The 15,932-nt window shown below is 34.5% G+C and overlaps 1 protein-coding gene across 3 annotated transcripts in view; it reads right to left on the bottom strand.

The window, feature by feature from the left end:
• Positions 1 to 15,932, bottom strand: part of SLC6A15 (solute carrier family 6 member 15) — a 39,091-nt gene that overhangs the window by 15,852 nt on the left and 7,307 nt on the right. For 2 of the 3 annotated variants that reach the window (XM_016199432.2, XM_016199433.2), the window contains exons 2-5: positions 9,629 to 10,097; positions 5,810 to 5,967; positions 5,319 to 5,445; positions 3,966 to 4,147 (exon numbers count right to left, since the gene is read on the bottom strand). In XM_016199432.2, coding sequence (XP_016054918.2) covers positions 3,966 to 4,147; positions 5,319 to 5,445; positions 5,810 to 5,967; positions 9,629 to 9,917 — 756 coding nt within the window. In that variant the 5' untranslated portion in view covers positions 9,918 to 10,097. Of the gene's footprint in view, positions 1 to 3,965; positions 4,148 to 5,318; positions 5,446 to 5,809; positions 5,968 to 9,628; positions 10,098 to 10,947; positions 11,299 to 15,932 lie in introns of those variants that run through there. The other variant, XM_016199431.2, reaches the window with a different exon arrangement.

Raw genomic sequence — 15,932 nt, 5'->3', positions numbered from 1 at the left:
ATCCCCAGTCGGGGGCGTGCAGGAGGTGGCTGATCAATGACTCTCTCATCATGGATGTTTCTATCTCTCTCTCCCTCTCCCTTCCTCTCTCTGACATCAATAAAGATATATTTTAAAAGAAAAAAAAAGGTAGGTGACAGGTAAAAAAAAAAATTATTAAATTCTGAGATCTAACATGAATCTTAAGTCAGCTCTTTACAGAGGAGTCCATATGATGTTTTAAAATTCAAATTCTTTACCTTTAATCATATGGGTATAATCTTATACCAAAATAGTTGCATATTGTTTTTAAAAATAGGTTACTCTACATGACTATATATAAAATGCTACACTTTCTCTTTACCACACTTTATCTTGAATGAAATTATTTTACGAATTTGTTTGTTGTCTTCTTCTGCCATTATAATGGACATTCTATGAAGACTGGCATTTTGTCTGCCTTGTTCATTGCTCTACCTCCAAAACAAGGTCAGTGCCTGGCACATAGTAGGTGCTCAATCAATATATGTGCATTAAATGAATTAATGAACGACTACGTTGTCCAGAAAATATACACTTTTAAGAACTGGGAAATGAAACAATGAAATATGTTTCTTTGGCAAATTTTAAGACCCTCTGGGTCTTGACAACTGAAACACTTTTCAGTAAGAGATCAGTTTATCAATCAAAACATTGCATGAAAATATTTTCATTCCACTCAACCACTGAAGAACATAAAACATTATTTTGTTGTTTTTTTCTTTACATTAAAATGCTTATTATAAACGCACTTTGAGAAAGCCATTTTCTTTGAGGACTTCACCGCCAATTCTGGCCAATTATTTAGTCTCCCCAAGTTTATTAACTTCACAGGAAAATGAGGGTAAAACCATGCAAACCATCTGGCTGACAGAAAGGTTTAAACAAGCTAATACACACAGTCCTTAGCATGCAGGAGGAACAGTGGCAAAGCAGTGCTCCCAAACCAACAGTAACCTAGAAAGCTTAGAGCTTAGAGCTTCTCTTTGTAGCCTTCACCCTGGGGCAGGTATCCCCTTAACAGAGGCTGTAAGAAAGGGACGTGCAGGCTGTCTGGCCAGCTTCGATCATGTCGAGCTCACTCCCACTGAGACCAGCTTCGCTGTTACCAGGCTGGCTCCCCGAGGGTCCTCCTTTCCGTGGAGATCTACCCCCCACCGCTCTCCACAGCCCCCAATGTCTGACCGCAGTTCTGTCCCCCGCAGCCACACCAAGGGAGCCTTAGCCTTCCTCCATTCAACTGGCTGAGGACTGTGACCGCAGGGCTGAGGTTTCTCTTCTCCATCATAAAGGGGGAAACAAAGATTTCAGTAAGATCCAGGGCTGCAGGCCTGGTCCGACTGAGGTGTGCAAAGGAGCCCGACGCTATCACACTCCTCTTTTAATTCAGAAAGTTCCCAAGAAGCCCTTGTGGGGTGTGCGTGCACGGGTGAGTGTGAGTGTGTGTGTGTGTGTGCGTGTGCGTGCATGTGTGTGTGTGTGTGTGTGTGTGTGGACAAAGCATACCACAAGTTGACTCTTAACTACTAAATCCTCTAAACAGTGTCTTTCATACACTACCTATAAACCATACTACCCTTAAATCATATTTCTCTATACTGTCCTTGTGTGATTATTTATTTGGAGGCTTTTTTATCTGACAGGCAAACAGAGAGCTTTATATTTACTTCTAACAAACATTTTCCTATTAAATTTAGCTCATTTCAAACTGAGGAATTGTGACAGTTTAGATTTTTATATCTTTGCTCACATGACAGCTTTCTCCTCATCGGTGCCTACTGAATTCTTTCTTCAAATGTTGCCCAAAAGCCACTGAAGCCTTCTCATTGAAATAATAAACTGTATGTAGCATATAAGTTGTATTAAATTTTTCTAAAGTTGTATCTTATGACATAAGAAAAACAACTGCAAAATTCTGTGATAAGAAAAGGATGAATATTTCTTTAAATAATGATAAGACACACTCAGACTAAAAAGAAACAAAATGTGGCAGTAAGACTGAAGCACAAAGATTTTTGGACTTCTCTGGCTAACCACCACCTCTGGTTCTCTTTCTACCAAATGACATTATCTTAGGAAGCACGTAAATGTGGTTAGATGTGATTTAAGAATCTATTCCTTTATTTAAAATATGACTGTAATGTGTCTCGGAATGGTAGAAGACAAGAAACTGAACCAATTAATCGATCTTATTTAATTGTAAAAACCATCGACATTCAGAAAATACGAAAAGATATTCAGATGTGTTATCTATCATATTCATTTTTCCAAAGGAAAAATGCTGTAGAAGTTCCAGCAGGAAGGTAAATATAAAATTAGTTGTGATTTACAAGTTAAAAAAATCATCAAACATTTGTTGTTGTTGTTGTTAATCAGCACCAGAGGATATTTTTTCCATTGATTTTTAGGGAATGGGAGGGAAGGAAGAAAGGAGGGAGGGAGGGAGGGAGGGAGGGAGGGAGGGAGGGAGGGAGGGAGGGAGGGAGGGAGGGAGGGAAGGAGGGAAATATCTATTGGTTGTCTCCCACAATCACCCCAACTGAGGCCAGGGATGGAACCTGCAACCCAGGTAAGTGCCCTTGACTAGGAATCGAACCCCCAACCCTTTGGTGCACAGGCTGACGTTCTGTCCACTGAGCCACACCAGCCAGGGCAATCATCAAACATTTTTAATTAAAGATGAAATAACAGGAAGCAAAGATGAATTACATAGATTCCTGACCTAAAAGAGTTAACTATATGGTGTGAAAAAATATTACAGTGAGAGGCATTATAGTGTAGCAATTAAATAACTTGGGCTCTAGATTTAGGCAGAGCTGCGTTTGACTCAAGGTACCAGCAATTACTAGCCACAAGTCTTTGGCAAGTTACCTAATTTCTCAAAACTGTTTTACGTCTGTAAAACAGGCCTGAGAATAGTAATTACTACTTAGAGTTTTCTTTAGAATTAAATGGGATAAAGTATATAAAGTACCTATCACAGTTCCTAGAGCAAAAAACACATGCAATAAATATTAGCCTCTGTTACTGTTCTTGCTCTGATTACTGTGAGAGTCATCTTCACCACCATCATTTATTACCACTACTACTATTATCTCCACTTCTACCAGTATATGATGGTGAGTGGTCATATATTAACCTGGAAAGATATATAATCAGATCTATGCTTTGTAAAGAAAAAAACAGTAGAGATGGATTGTTAAAGAAAAAGACAAGAAGAACCAAAATTCTTGCTATGGTCCAGCGAAGAGACATAAGAACATTAAACAACAATAATATTAATGAAAAAATGCAATATGAAAGCAAAAAAAGTGAATAGCACTTTCCTAATGCATTCTTTAAAACAAAAAACAAAAAAATCAAGACTTCTAGAATTCACTTAATGTCTTTTTCAACCACAGCCTTTTAAAAATTTCCATTTGCCCTGGCAGGCATGCCCTTTAATCTTTTACATTTACTCTGAGTTCCTAGTTGAGATGATCGTAACTACCTAATGGTGTTCAGATCTTTAAGAAACCCTCCACACTAGAGACCATATTAAAATATTTTATGTAACTATTCCTTAGAGCAACTATAGGAGAGAAAAATGAATGGTATAAGACAAATAAAATGAACAAATTCTTCATTCTACCACTTTCTCTAATTTCCATGTCTGGAGCTGACTGGTAATCAGAAAACTAAAATATTAGGGTAAACTAAATAAATAGCAAAAAAAATAAAAAAAAAAATTGTACTGACAAAAAATTTCAAAACTCTTGATGAAATAAAATTATAAATTACTTTAGGTTTCAGAATAAAACATTTATCTCTTTACTTACGTCGTTGCCTTAATATAAACACATTTTACAAGCACCACTTTTAACCAATCTTTAACTACCTAGAATGAAGTGCTATGTGCAGTTTGCCCACAGAGATTACAGAATCAGGAGGGGCTCTAACATACTAACTTTTCCAGAAGACTGAATGCCTTTGATCATAGCCAAGCAAACCATGAGCCAGGCAACCAACAAGGAGACGGTCATCTTCCAGTTTAAGCCACCACCATCAGAAATGGAACTGGAAATATCCAGTGCTTTTCTGAACCAGTAATAGGTGGTGGAGGAAGTTTTTTCACATTCTGGCTCTACAACTGTAGAAAGAAAGGAAACACAATAATTTCAGACTCTAAAGAGTAATAAGAAAAATTTTTTCCAGTGAGCCTATAAATCAATTCTCAACATTTCCTAGAAAAATATTACTATTCTACAGAAGCATTTAAATTCACAATAAAAACTCAACTGCAAAAATGTGAAATCAACACATATATATCCTCTTTGATATTTCTTATTACACATTTATGAATAAAAACGTGAGCTTTTTATCAAAGTAATTAAAACATATCAAATGTATAGTCCCTTCCATTCCCAGAATTATCTTCCTGGGGCACAGCTGTCAAATATGCCAGTGGCTGGCCATGAGATTTTGCAATAAGCTAATCCAAAATTACATGTGCTATAATATAAAATACAAAGGGAATTTTGGAGACTTAGTATGAGAAAAATAAGGCAAATTATTACATTAATAATTTTTACATTAATTATATGTTGAAATGTTAATATTTTGGATATATAGGATTAAATAAAATATTTCACCTCTTTCTTTTTTGAAATGTGGCTATTAGATAATTTTATACATAGTCTATATTTACTGGCCATTGCTATAGGGAAATATTCCTTATTTATACTCTAGGATATAAAAATAAATGATAGAAAAATTATGAAACGACAAAACAGAAGACATAAAAACAATGACTACAATCTAAATTCATTTTTTCTGTCCTTTAACAAAAACCTGTAAGGCATCAAAAGAGGTGTACAAAATTAAAGACTTCCAAGTTAACAATTAAAGGCTTATAACATTTCAACCTAAGGTCATGGGGCATGACAAAATAACTTGGGAAGGAGAATATAGTCAACAATATTGTGAAAAGTTTGCATAGTGACAGGTGGTTACTAGAATTAGTGGGGTTATTACACTGTAGCATGTAGAGATGTCAAGTCACCATACTGTACACCTGAAACTAATATAACTAATATAATAATGTATACCAACTATACTTAACTAGGAAAAAGTAACTTGGGAAGAGCTAGAAAACTTAGATGGTGCCAAAGTTCTATCTGAGTATAGTGATCCTAAAAGTGAGGAAAGTTGTTATAATAATCTTGAAAGATTTTTCTACATTATAAAAAATCTTGAAAGCTCATGCATGCCTTTACCACTTTATAATCATTAAATATAAAATTATATTGTTCATGTCTTACAAGTATGTGAAACATTTTTCACCAAAGGACACTCATCCCAAGGTAGAGGGTGCTGAAAAGACTGGGAAAAATAAAACAAACTCCAGCCGATGATGACATTGTAATAGAGGGCCACAAAAAAGCACACCTGCAAAATAAAATAATGATTACAGTAAGCCTCTCATGCCCCTTCCTTTGAAAGGAGACGATATGTTTATGACCCCATTTAACATTTTAAAACTCCTACTCACTTTATTTTCATTTAAAACACATTATCTTTTCTAAAAAAAAGTCTCTCATGGGTCTTAAGAACATGTATTAACAAGATTGAACTATATTAATATAGTTCAGCTTGTTTTATATATTAGTGCAAGCTCCTGTAGTGTTTTTTTTTAAAAAGATGATTAAAGAGTTGAGTAGAAATACACACTCAAAAGTTTTATTTAAATACAAACAATATAAATCCAAACCTTATAAAAATTATATGGCATATGCCATATCAGAAAACTTACTACACAACTTGAAAATCCAATGCCACTTAGTTTAGGGCTTATGTAATTCCACACACCGATGCTTCCTCGCCGAATTCTTTGACCCACAGCAAGTTCCAGAAAAAAAAGTGGAATACCTATTACGATAAGCAGTATAAAATATGGCAAAAGATATGCACCTACGGAGACAAGAACAAATAAAATAGATTATATTTTCAAGTACAGAAGAGAATGCACTAATTCTGATTATCTCATAAAAGATGATATTTGAAATTTTACACGGTATAAATATAAAGGACTTGAAAGAAAATGCAATTTCATTACTTTAAACTTTCTAGTACTTGAAACCTCAGTTTGACTGCTACAAAGAGTTTCTGATAAAAAATAATTATGATAAAAGTAAGAATATCAATGAATAGTTTTGGTTTCATTTTATTGAAAGGGTAAACAACTTCATTTTCCATAAAAATAAATGATTTCTTAAAATTATTTTCTCAAGTAGGTTTCATAAACTCGTGGAAATCTTATTCACACAATGTTTATGAAGCCATTTATTAAATTTTATTCAAACTCATCTATTGATATAAATCATGTGTTGCAAATCTGATAAACTAAAATGAATGAGATTTTATGGAACTAAATTTGACTTTTTTTCCTTAACAACAAGGGAGAAGAAACAGCTGCTTCAACTAAAAAATAAAATAACCTCTATCACATTTTTCCCATACATACTTCAGATAAAAAGTATACTTTAGGAACAAGCAATTTTTTGTTTTCCAAAATTCTGTGATGGGGTGGTGAGATTGACAGAAACAAAGATATTTCATATCTATTATAAAATATTTTATAGTACATATTTTATAATTTTTTTATAATTATGATTTTTTTCCATGCTTTAAAAAAATCATTTTGCAGCTAAGTCTCAAATTAAGATATATGAATAGTGATTTTAAAATGTACTAGTTTGACAATGTTAATATTAGACTATTAACTGATAAAGTTAAATATGAAACCTATACTCATTTCTACATGAGACTATGTATACAAATCATTCATTAAATAACCTCTAAGATCTACATTCAAATTTCTTATTGGAGTTTTGTCCAACCAGACACTGTCCAGTGGGTTATGCAATCTATGGTACTAATTCCCTTTTTAAATAAGAGGTCATTTATTATATTTTCCCATTTTTAAAAAGTGTTAAGTGGTACTGAATAGGCTTTGGAAGCTACATAAATTGTTCGGGCATTCTGCGGAAGAGTTAAATAATTTTTTTTTTAATTATTTATCTCAATATCTGAAATAATGACCATATGCAGAAATTTCCCCTAATATAGTGGTCAGTAAAAAATCTCTACTGTCTTATGGCTGACTTTCAGTCTTTTGGACTTGGGTTGATTCTACAAAGGGGTATGTAATATAAAGCACGGATGCATGAGCTTAAAAAACAGAACTACCAAATTTCTAATTCTAAAATGATTTGTAACATTCAGGCACTAGTGACCTGAAAATGTTCCCCAAAGAACTGAAAGTGCATTTTAACACCTGCATCAAATCCTAGAATGTGAATGGGTTTGTGTGTGTAAATGACGGAATGACGGGGTTGGTTATGAATTAACACTGGATTCATTGGAAATCTTCCCTCAGTTATGTATGCAAGACATGCTATTAGATACTTAGCCTTTTCCTCTAACTCAAATTACTCTTCACTTCAGCCTCTCCATATTAAACATAACCATGGGTAAAATACAACTGAGTATTTACCATTTGTCAGTTACATTTCTAAGCCTGTTACACATAGTTAGTTATTCATTTATTCCTTACAAGAACCCAATGGGGTAAGTACCATTATTATCCTCATTTTACAGGTGTGGCGAGAAGTAAGTTAACTTGTAAAAGATCACATGACTAGTGTCCGAAAGAGCCAGGCTTCAGTCAAATGGATTTCAAAATCTGAGATGGCAGCATCTACGTTATACTACTTATTAACCTTAACTGCTGCGCTTTAAGTATAATATCTTCAGACAGATCAACTTATATTAGGTTTATTACTTTTTATTTCTATTACTCATAAAGTGCCTCAAATGATGAATAAGTAAGATTTAGGTAGCGAGGCTCTTTGACCCAGCAGGCAGAGGACGCTCCTCGAGTGCCTGGAAGGCTCCATGCTAAACCGCACGCCGAGGACAACCTTTTGCACTCGGACACCATCTTCACCCGATAAAAGGCCATGGTGTTTTAAAATATCATTCTGTAGTATTTGTGATAGAAGAAAGGAAACAGTATTAGGAAGGGCATTTGGACTTCTTTTACATGAAAATGAGAAAGAGGAGCCTCTTTTGCTCATAACTAAATATGAAATTCTTTAGAGTACTCCCTCAAGACAAAAACTGTATTAAACGGAAGGCAACCTGACTGCAGCTACGACAACCTTCTCCTTAACAGTATGGACAGTAAGGCTCGTAAGGTGAGAAGTCTGAAAATCAGATTTCATCTTCTCAAAGTCCTGGCACATGCAAGGATTTTTGAGAAACAAAAAACAGGGTAGTACACGACTGTTTATAGCTGATTTGATAAATAATTCATATGTGATGTCACTGACCAGCTAAGGAGCTCACAAGTTCAGTGGAATGATACGGAGCGCAACGGCAACTTCGTGTATTGATTTCTACCTCTCAAAAAGATTGCCTAACAGGCTAATTTTTTTAAACCGGTTTATTTTGTGCCTGGCTAAACTAAGTGAGATTTTAAACATGTTGTCACTATAACACTTTTATCTTCTTACCTCCTAGTGGCTAAGAAGAGATTTCACATTGGTTATATTATTTCATTTGATTTGTAGGTTGCACTTACATCAAAAATAAAACCATATTTTTGTCCAGTCAACAAAACTATCACAAACTAGAATCAAATACCAAAATATTCTTTCTATCCTTTGGGTACTGAAATGAGGTATATAGAATATTTAGCTTTTAACCACCTTATTTTAACAACTTCTGGGTATATAAATAATAAAGCTTCAAACCAAATGTTAGTTAACATTCATTTGGACTTACTATAAAGATGATGTCCTACATAAACAATCTACTCCTTTGTATGTGATTCCCCCCTTAATTTTTAAGAAATGATTGCTAAATAACCCATGGTAATTACATGCACAAATCCCCCCCAAAAAAATTACAATATCATGCTGACATAGATTTTTTGTTTAAAACTAAGGATTATAATTTCTTTAAAATTTTCTTTAAAATAAAACATTGTCCCCAAATACTACAGAATTGGGAACCAAATACATATCATATCTAAAGATGAAGAATGCTTGATGTTATATTATTTATCCCATTAATTCTACTGGAATCTGCAAAGTTCTGGTCAGCATTTGAAGACTATAATCATTCTAAATTATATGTAATTTTAGCTTTTATGAAGAGTAAAACAACTTAAAATTCAGAGTTAATACGTCATAGAGAGAAAATTGTCTGTCTTCACCAATATTGTCATGCCAGAAACTAGGTTTTTCTCCAAAGAGAATAACTGGTGGGCACAAGGGCTGCAACCTTTGTTAGAAAAGTCAGTAATTTAGAGTATTTCATAGCATCCACAGAAAGAATCTGAGAATGTATTCCCCTTAAAGCAAACCTTGTGTATTAATAGCAAGCCATCTGCTCCTATAGAAAACTATTCTGAAAACAAAGTTAAGCCCACTTTCAAAAAATGAGTCTCCCTAGCTTTTAAATTCATATTTTCTAAAATAATGAGACTCCAGTAACAACAGCAGCTGTTTGAGATAATCAAATGAAATTTACTCAGCAATGTATCACTTAAAAAAATAAAACTTACCACCCCCATTTCTCTGACATAGGTATGGGAATCGCCACACATTCCCTAAACCTACAGAAAATCCAATTTGGGCCAGGATGTATTGTAGCTTATTGTTCCAAGCTGGTCTTTCATCTTCGACTCCAGATTGCCTTTTAGCATCTGTATTTTTCCCTTCTTGGACATCAATAGTTAGTTCAGTTTTCTTAAAAACATCATCAGCTGGGTCTTCATAGGAAAGAAGGTCTTTGGCAGATTCAATAACATCATCATCTAATTCTCTCTTTACCACCTTGCTATTCTTAGGCATTGGAAAGTGTGGGTTGTATTATTTTTTTACAATTTCTTTATGGCAAATTTGTTAATTCTTTTTAAAAATAATTTAGTTGGTATGAAGAAAAGACAGAGGAAGGTATCAAAATAAATCCTTGATTCAAGGTGATAAAGTCTTATGTATCCTGGATCTGTGTGTCCAATATTCTGTAGGTATCTGTAAAATTTTAAGTTAAAAATGATAATATTTAATGAGGAAAATATTAAAAATACTAAACACCCTTTTTATTAATTTTTATGATGGAACCTCTTTCTACAGAGTATAAAACATATGATTGTTGGCCTTTCAGAGCTTAACATTTCCCCAAGTGTAAGAATTGTAAAGTACACATGAGCTTCACACAGATTTTCTTCTGGCTAACATCTTCCTTCTTCTAAAATTCCACTTTGATCTAACATACTCCAGTGCATAATGTATACTGTTCATTAGTAATTAAAATTTTGTGACTCTTTTTCTTAATTCTTCCTTTTTTCCTTTCTGACTTAAGTATAGCCTTCATTTTATTACTTATACAATTATATATATACAATTGCATGCCACCCGTGTAAATTTCTCTTATATAAATCTGTTATGTATTCAGCTGTTCACTCATTTGATATTAACTGTTATGAACATTAAGGGATACAAACATTAATGAACATACAATATCTGCTTTAAATTGCTTATAGCTAAGAGAGAAAGGCATATCTCAAATAATTAAACTATATTGCATAATTTTAATGATCCAGTATCATTACAGTAAAAGAAATCAGGAATGTTGGATAAAACTGGCATTACAGTTGGGAAGAATGAAAGTGAGACCACACCAAACACAAGGAACAGCATAAACAGGCGCAGAAAGTAGTAAAAAAAAAAAAATTCACAGTATTTGTGTGAACATTCTCTCAAACAACTCAAGAAAGGCACTGCCACTGTTATCAGAGAATTGCATGGGTGGAACTTCTCTGATGCTAGTGAGAGTGGAGGTCTTACAATATCTTGAGAAAAAGAATTTTCTAAGACTCACATGGGAGAATGAGATGTGGCAGAAAGGTTTATTTGCATATAGTTATATCCTTTGGTTTCCAAAGTCCAATTCCCCTTAAACCAGTCCTGGAAAAGGTGCAGCTGGGGCTTCAGCGGAGCTAGAAGCAAAGCCAGTGTCCAACGTTTCCATTCCAGGCACAGCATCAGGCTGGCTGTAATCCATCAATCCGCTGTGTGGGGTCCACGTGGCCATGAGCCATGTGGGTGAATGCCAGGGAGTGGACCCCCTGCAACAGGCGTCCCAAGAGAGCAAGAGGAGCAAGAGAGCCAAGAGACAGAAAACTCCTTTGTTCAGGAGCTTAAATATCAAACCTTCCCACGCTTCCAGCGGCCAGGCCTACACGCCTGCTCTGGCCAGTGACTGACAGACAAGCCCCTTCCCACATCACCCGGACCTTGCCGGATGCCTCTATTGCCCAGTCCCTTCCCCCAGTGATCTGCGGGGAACAGGCCTGGAGAGTGTCACACCGCAGCTTCCTGGCCAAGCTGTAAGATGGCCTGCCTGTATTATCCAGCCTTCCCCTTGCTCCCTTCTCGTTACTGATAACCAGTTACTGCAGCGGTGTCACCATCACTTTGGCAGTTTTCCTTCCTCTGGTTCTTTTTCTGTTATACTTTAGCTCAATCCTTTTCTCTATTCAGCCACAGACCAAGTAAGTGTACAAGGCTTCACTACAAACCAATGAGAATGTCAATTTTAAAAGGTGACTAAACCACCTGGTGGGGCTTAGCGGCTGAGCATCAACCTAGGATCCAGGAGACCGCAGTTCGATTCCCGGTCAGGGCACAGGCCCGGGTTGCGGGCTGGATCCCCAGAGGGGGCACGCAGGAGGTGGCCGGTCAATGACTCTCTCATCACTGATGTTTCAACTCTCTCTCTCCCTCTCCCTTCTTCTCTCTGAAATCAATAATATACAAATATATATTTTTTTAAAAGAAAAAGAAAGCAGTTCTTAGGCTTTAAAATTAATTAATAAATAAATAAATAAATAAATAAAATAAAATAAAATAAAATAAAATAAAATAAAATAAAATAAAATAAAATAAAATAAAAGGTGACTAAACCTTTAGAAGGTAAGTGCTTCTCTTCAAAGTTGGATCAGAAGGCTTTAAAAATGATATCCCAAGAATTCTACCATTCGTTGCTAGAAAAAATGAAATTCTTTGATGGAATTGCTGTTATTTTTACATTAGAAGTCAGGGAATCAGCCCAACATACTTTAATTTATAATCTTAATGAATAATACAGGGTGCAGCGTAACCCAAAGAAAAAATAATCATTTAACTTAACCATGTAATCTATATTTTTGCCTTTAAGATTAGATGTTTAGTTGTTTCCAAAACTAGAATATATACCCTAAGAGCAAATATTCATTTACAATTTGGTGAAGGTTAATAGGAAAGCTGTGAAGGAAATTCTGAAAGGGAGTCATTACCAATATTTTGAATAATAGACATATCTCTAGAAAAAGTACAAAACTTCTCATGATGACTACTTTAAGTTGGCCAACAAGGTTTTGATATGGAAATAGTTTTAATTTGCATTATTTCCCTCTAGAGCTCAATAAATACTAGCTGACTAGATGAATAAATATAACCATTGAAAAACTGAAATAAGCTAATTTTCTAAATTACTTTTACTGGAAGAAAACAACCTGACATACAAGAAATTGTGATTTGCCTGACATGAATTATCTAAAGCTCTACATTTATTGAATTATCTAAAGATAAGCTGTTGGCATAGTAATTTAACTAATACATGGATAAGAGCATTGGTTTTAATCTGACCAACTTGGAGTTGTGTTCTCGCTCTCTTACTTACGAGTTGTATAATTTCTACTAATTATATCACACTTAGGCTGTTTCCTCAGTAAACATTAGTCTGTTATTCCTTTTGCTTTTATTCATACAAACAGAAAGCTAAGGAACGTATCAAAGTTTAGAGATACTATTAAATACACCCACCATTTCATAAAAAAATTAAAAGAGAGTGTTACTCATGAACCTCTGCCATATTAATTATCTCAGAAATTGCTGTATTTCTTCTATACATTTCTGGGCTTGAAGGAAAAAATACACAAACAAAAAAATCAAAATGAAAAATAATACCTTTGGACTGGGCTGCATGTTCTTTACATATCCAATGAATAACAACACTGATTTACATAGAACAACCTTTGGCAAAGTCTACATTTAAAAATACCTATTGCCCGGCCGGGCGTGGCTCAGCAGTTGAGCATGGACCTAGGATCCAGGCGATTGGGGTTCGACTCCCGGTCAGGGCACATGCCCGGGTTGTGGGCTCGATCCCCAATTGAGGGAATGCAGGAGGCAGCTGATCAATGACTTTCTCATCATTGATGTTTCTCTCTCTCTCTCTCTCCGTCTCCTTTCCTCTCTCTGAAATCAATAAAGATATATTTAAAATAAATAAATAAATACTATTAACTACCCAAAGTTTGTATTTTCTGTAAAAAAAAAAAAATCAACATCTAATGTAAACAAACTTTAAATGCAACTTTATATTACAAATGCCTAAAATATACATAACTATATATGTGGATTGCATAATGCAATACTACTAATTTTTTATTTGCATGCATGTAGGGTTCCTTTTCTAACTAAGTAACAATGTACTGATGATGATATTACAAGTAAAATAACTTAAGCTCTCTTTTCTTCCTCTATTTCTTACCCTCTTCTATCTCCTGCTCTTGTCTGGGGTGGTTGTAGGAAAATATGAGGTAGGGTTGCATTTAACATTAAAATTTCCACAAAAACATGTTAAGTCTGGGGGTAAAATATCTCTTTTCTTTACTAGACCATAAACTCTGCCTGCAGAATAATTTTATCATACGAATCTATCTAACATTCTCAATGTATTCTTAAACTTGTCTGTCGAATGAACTAAAGGAAGTATGACAGAATATTATATAAGAATTTTACATTATTACATGTTTATCTTTTTTAACCCCAAGGCGCTATTGAGTCAGAGACATTCCTTCAGACTGTACAGAGCCAATGACATGAGTTTCTGAATGCATTTGTAAGCACTTAGTATGAGACACCAATTTATAAACCTAATTAATTTCAAATTTTCAAGACCTGATTTTTTTGAAAAATAAAGTTTTTTAATGAATGCCAAAAGCTTAGTCAATAAAAGTAGGTCTTAAACATAAATTAAAAAGGGAATAAAAGCAAGGTTGGCAAGGTTGACTATTGATTGCCAAAACTGTGCTACTGTTTATACTTATGGGAATAGAAGAAATAAACCAGTAATGTCCAGGAAGAATGTGAGGTAGAGGGTGATAAAGCATCAATACTCTACAAGCGGGACAAGTTATCAATTGCACCTAGGAGGTACATTAGCTGCTCTCATCATTATCTGGTAAGGGCTCCTATCTATAACTGAGCAACAGACATTCAAGAGCAAGGGTCAACAAAATATTGCCCATGAGTCAAATACAAGCCATCGTCTGATTTTTATTTTTTTATTTATATTTATTGATGAAACTATTACAGATGTCCCCTTTCCCCCCCCCCATTGACCCCCTCCACCCCGCTCCCACCCCCTCCCCAGACCTTCACCACAGTATTGTCTGTGTCCATGGGTTATGCATATATAAGTTCCTTGGTTAAGTCTGGTATTTTAAATAAAATTTTATTAGAACAGAGCCATACCCACACATTTACATATTTTCTATGGCTAATTTTGTACTGCTGCAGCAGTCACTTTGTATTGACTGCAAAGCCTGAAAATACTTGCTGACTCTACTGAAAAAAAAATTTGGCAGCCACTGATCCAGAGAATAAATCAGAATTAAAGGTGTGGAGTGCCTCAGCTCACTCCACCTATGCTCCATTTGTATGTCACTAACTTCTTTATCAAATAGTATGACAAGATAGAAATCTCCCCATTCAGGGAGTAATTACTAAGTATAAAAGAGTTTTACATAGACACAGGGAGATGGAAGGGTAGCAGTTGAGAGGGGAAGAAACATAACCATACAAATGTAGAATATATATTAAAGAGTGCTCCAGAGTTTCAAAGATATTACTTACTAAAAAAGAGGGGGGAAAAGAGCTCAGAGATTCAACAAAGGAAAGATAAAAGAGTTTCCCTTAATTAAAAAAAAAAAAAAAGCTCAAGGAAAACATAAAAGATTAGCAGGAAAAAATAAGTTAGATAGATGAATACTGCCTACAGATAATTAGAAAATTCATTATAGAAATAAGAGGCATATTAGAAAGAAGTAAAACTAGAATAAATGCTACTGCAACCATATCCAGAGATATGGAGGACAGGCTTAACAAAACATCTCAAAAAGAACAAAAAGTAACAAATATCTTAATATAATTTAGAGAAAAAGCTACTGGGGAAAAGTTAGGTAAAGGTGATCCAATAAACTTAAAATTGATGTGCTCAGGCAAGATAATAGAATTAATAAAATACAAAATACTAAGTGATAAAATAAACAGAGGTTTTGCTTGGACTTCTATTTTCAAATAATATAATTACTATGTAAGTGTCAATACTGAAAAATTACTGGGTTAAGATTCCTAGGGATTTCAAGCACAAGTAGGGAGGGAAAATAAAGACTTCTCAGGATATTCAATTACCTCTATTATTAAGACTAAGACAAAAAAAGTACTTGATCTTCAATTTTCACATTCAATTACTTTGTACTCCAACTATAAATGCCACAGGCAAGTATTGTTATCCATGACAGATCTGAAAAACCCTACTGGGAAGGAAGAGGAAGAGGCTACCTGATCATGAAATTTAGCCAACCATGACAGAAAACAAAGTAAAGATCTCCGTAACAGAGAAGCCATGTTAGAGAATAGAAGTGAAAATTAATTTACACAAGAAAATAAACTTTAAAATCTGTAAAAATTATGTTGAGAGGAAACTATATAAATTAACACTCATAAATAAATAAATAAATAAACACTCAAAAGTAA

Source organism: Miniopterus natalensis, chromosome 2 (genome assembly GCF_054644295.1).
Source record: "Miniopterus natalensis isolate mMinNat1 chromosome 2, mMinNat1.hap1, whole genome shotgun sequence".
In the NCBI taxonomy this organism is placed as follows: domain Eukaryota; kingdom Metazoa; phylum Chordata; class Mammalia; order Chiroptera; family Miniopteridae; genus Miniopterus; species Miniopterus natalensis.
This window is presented reverse-complemented; position numbering and strand designations above follow the sequence as displayed.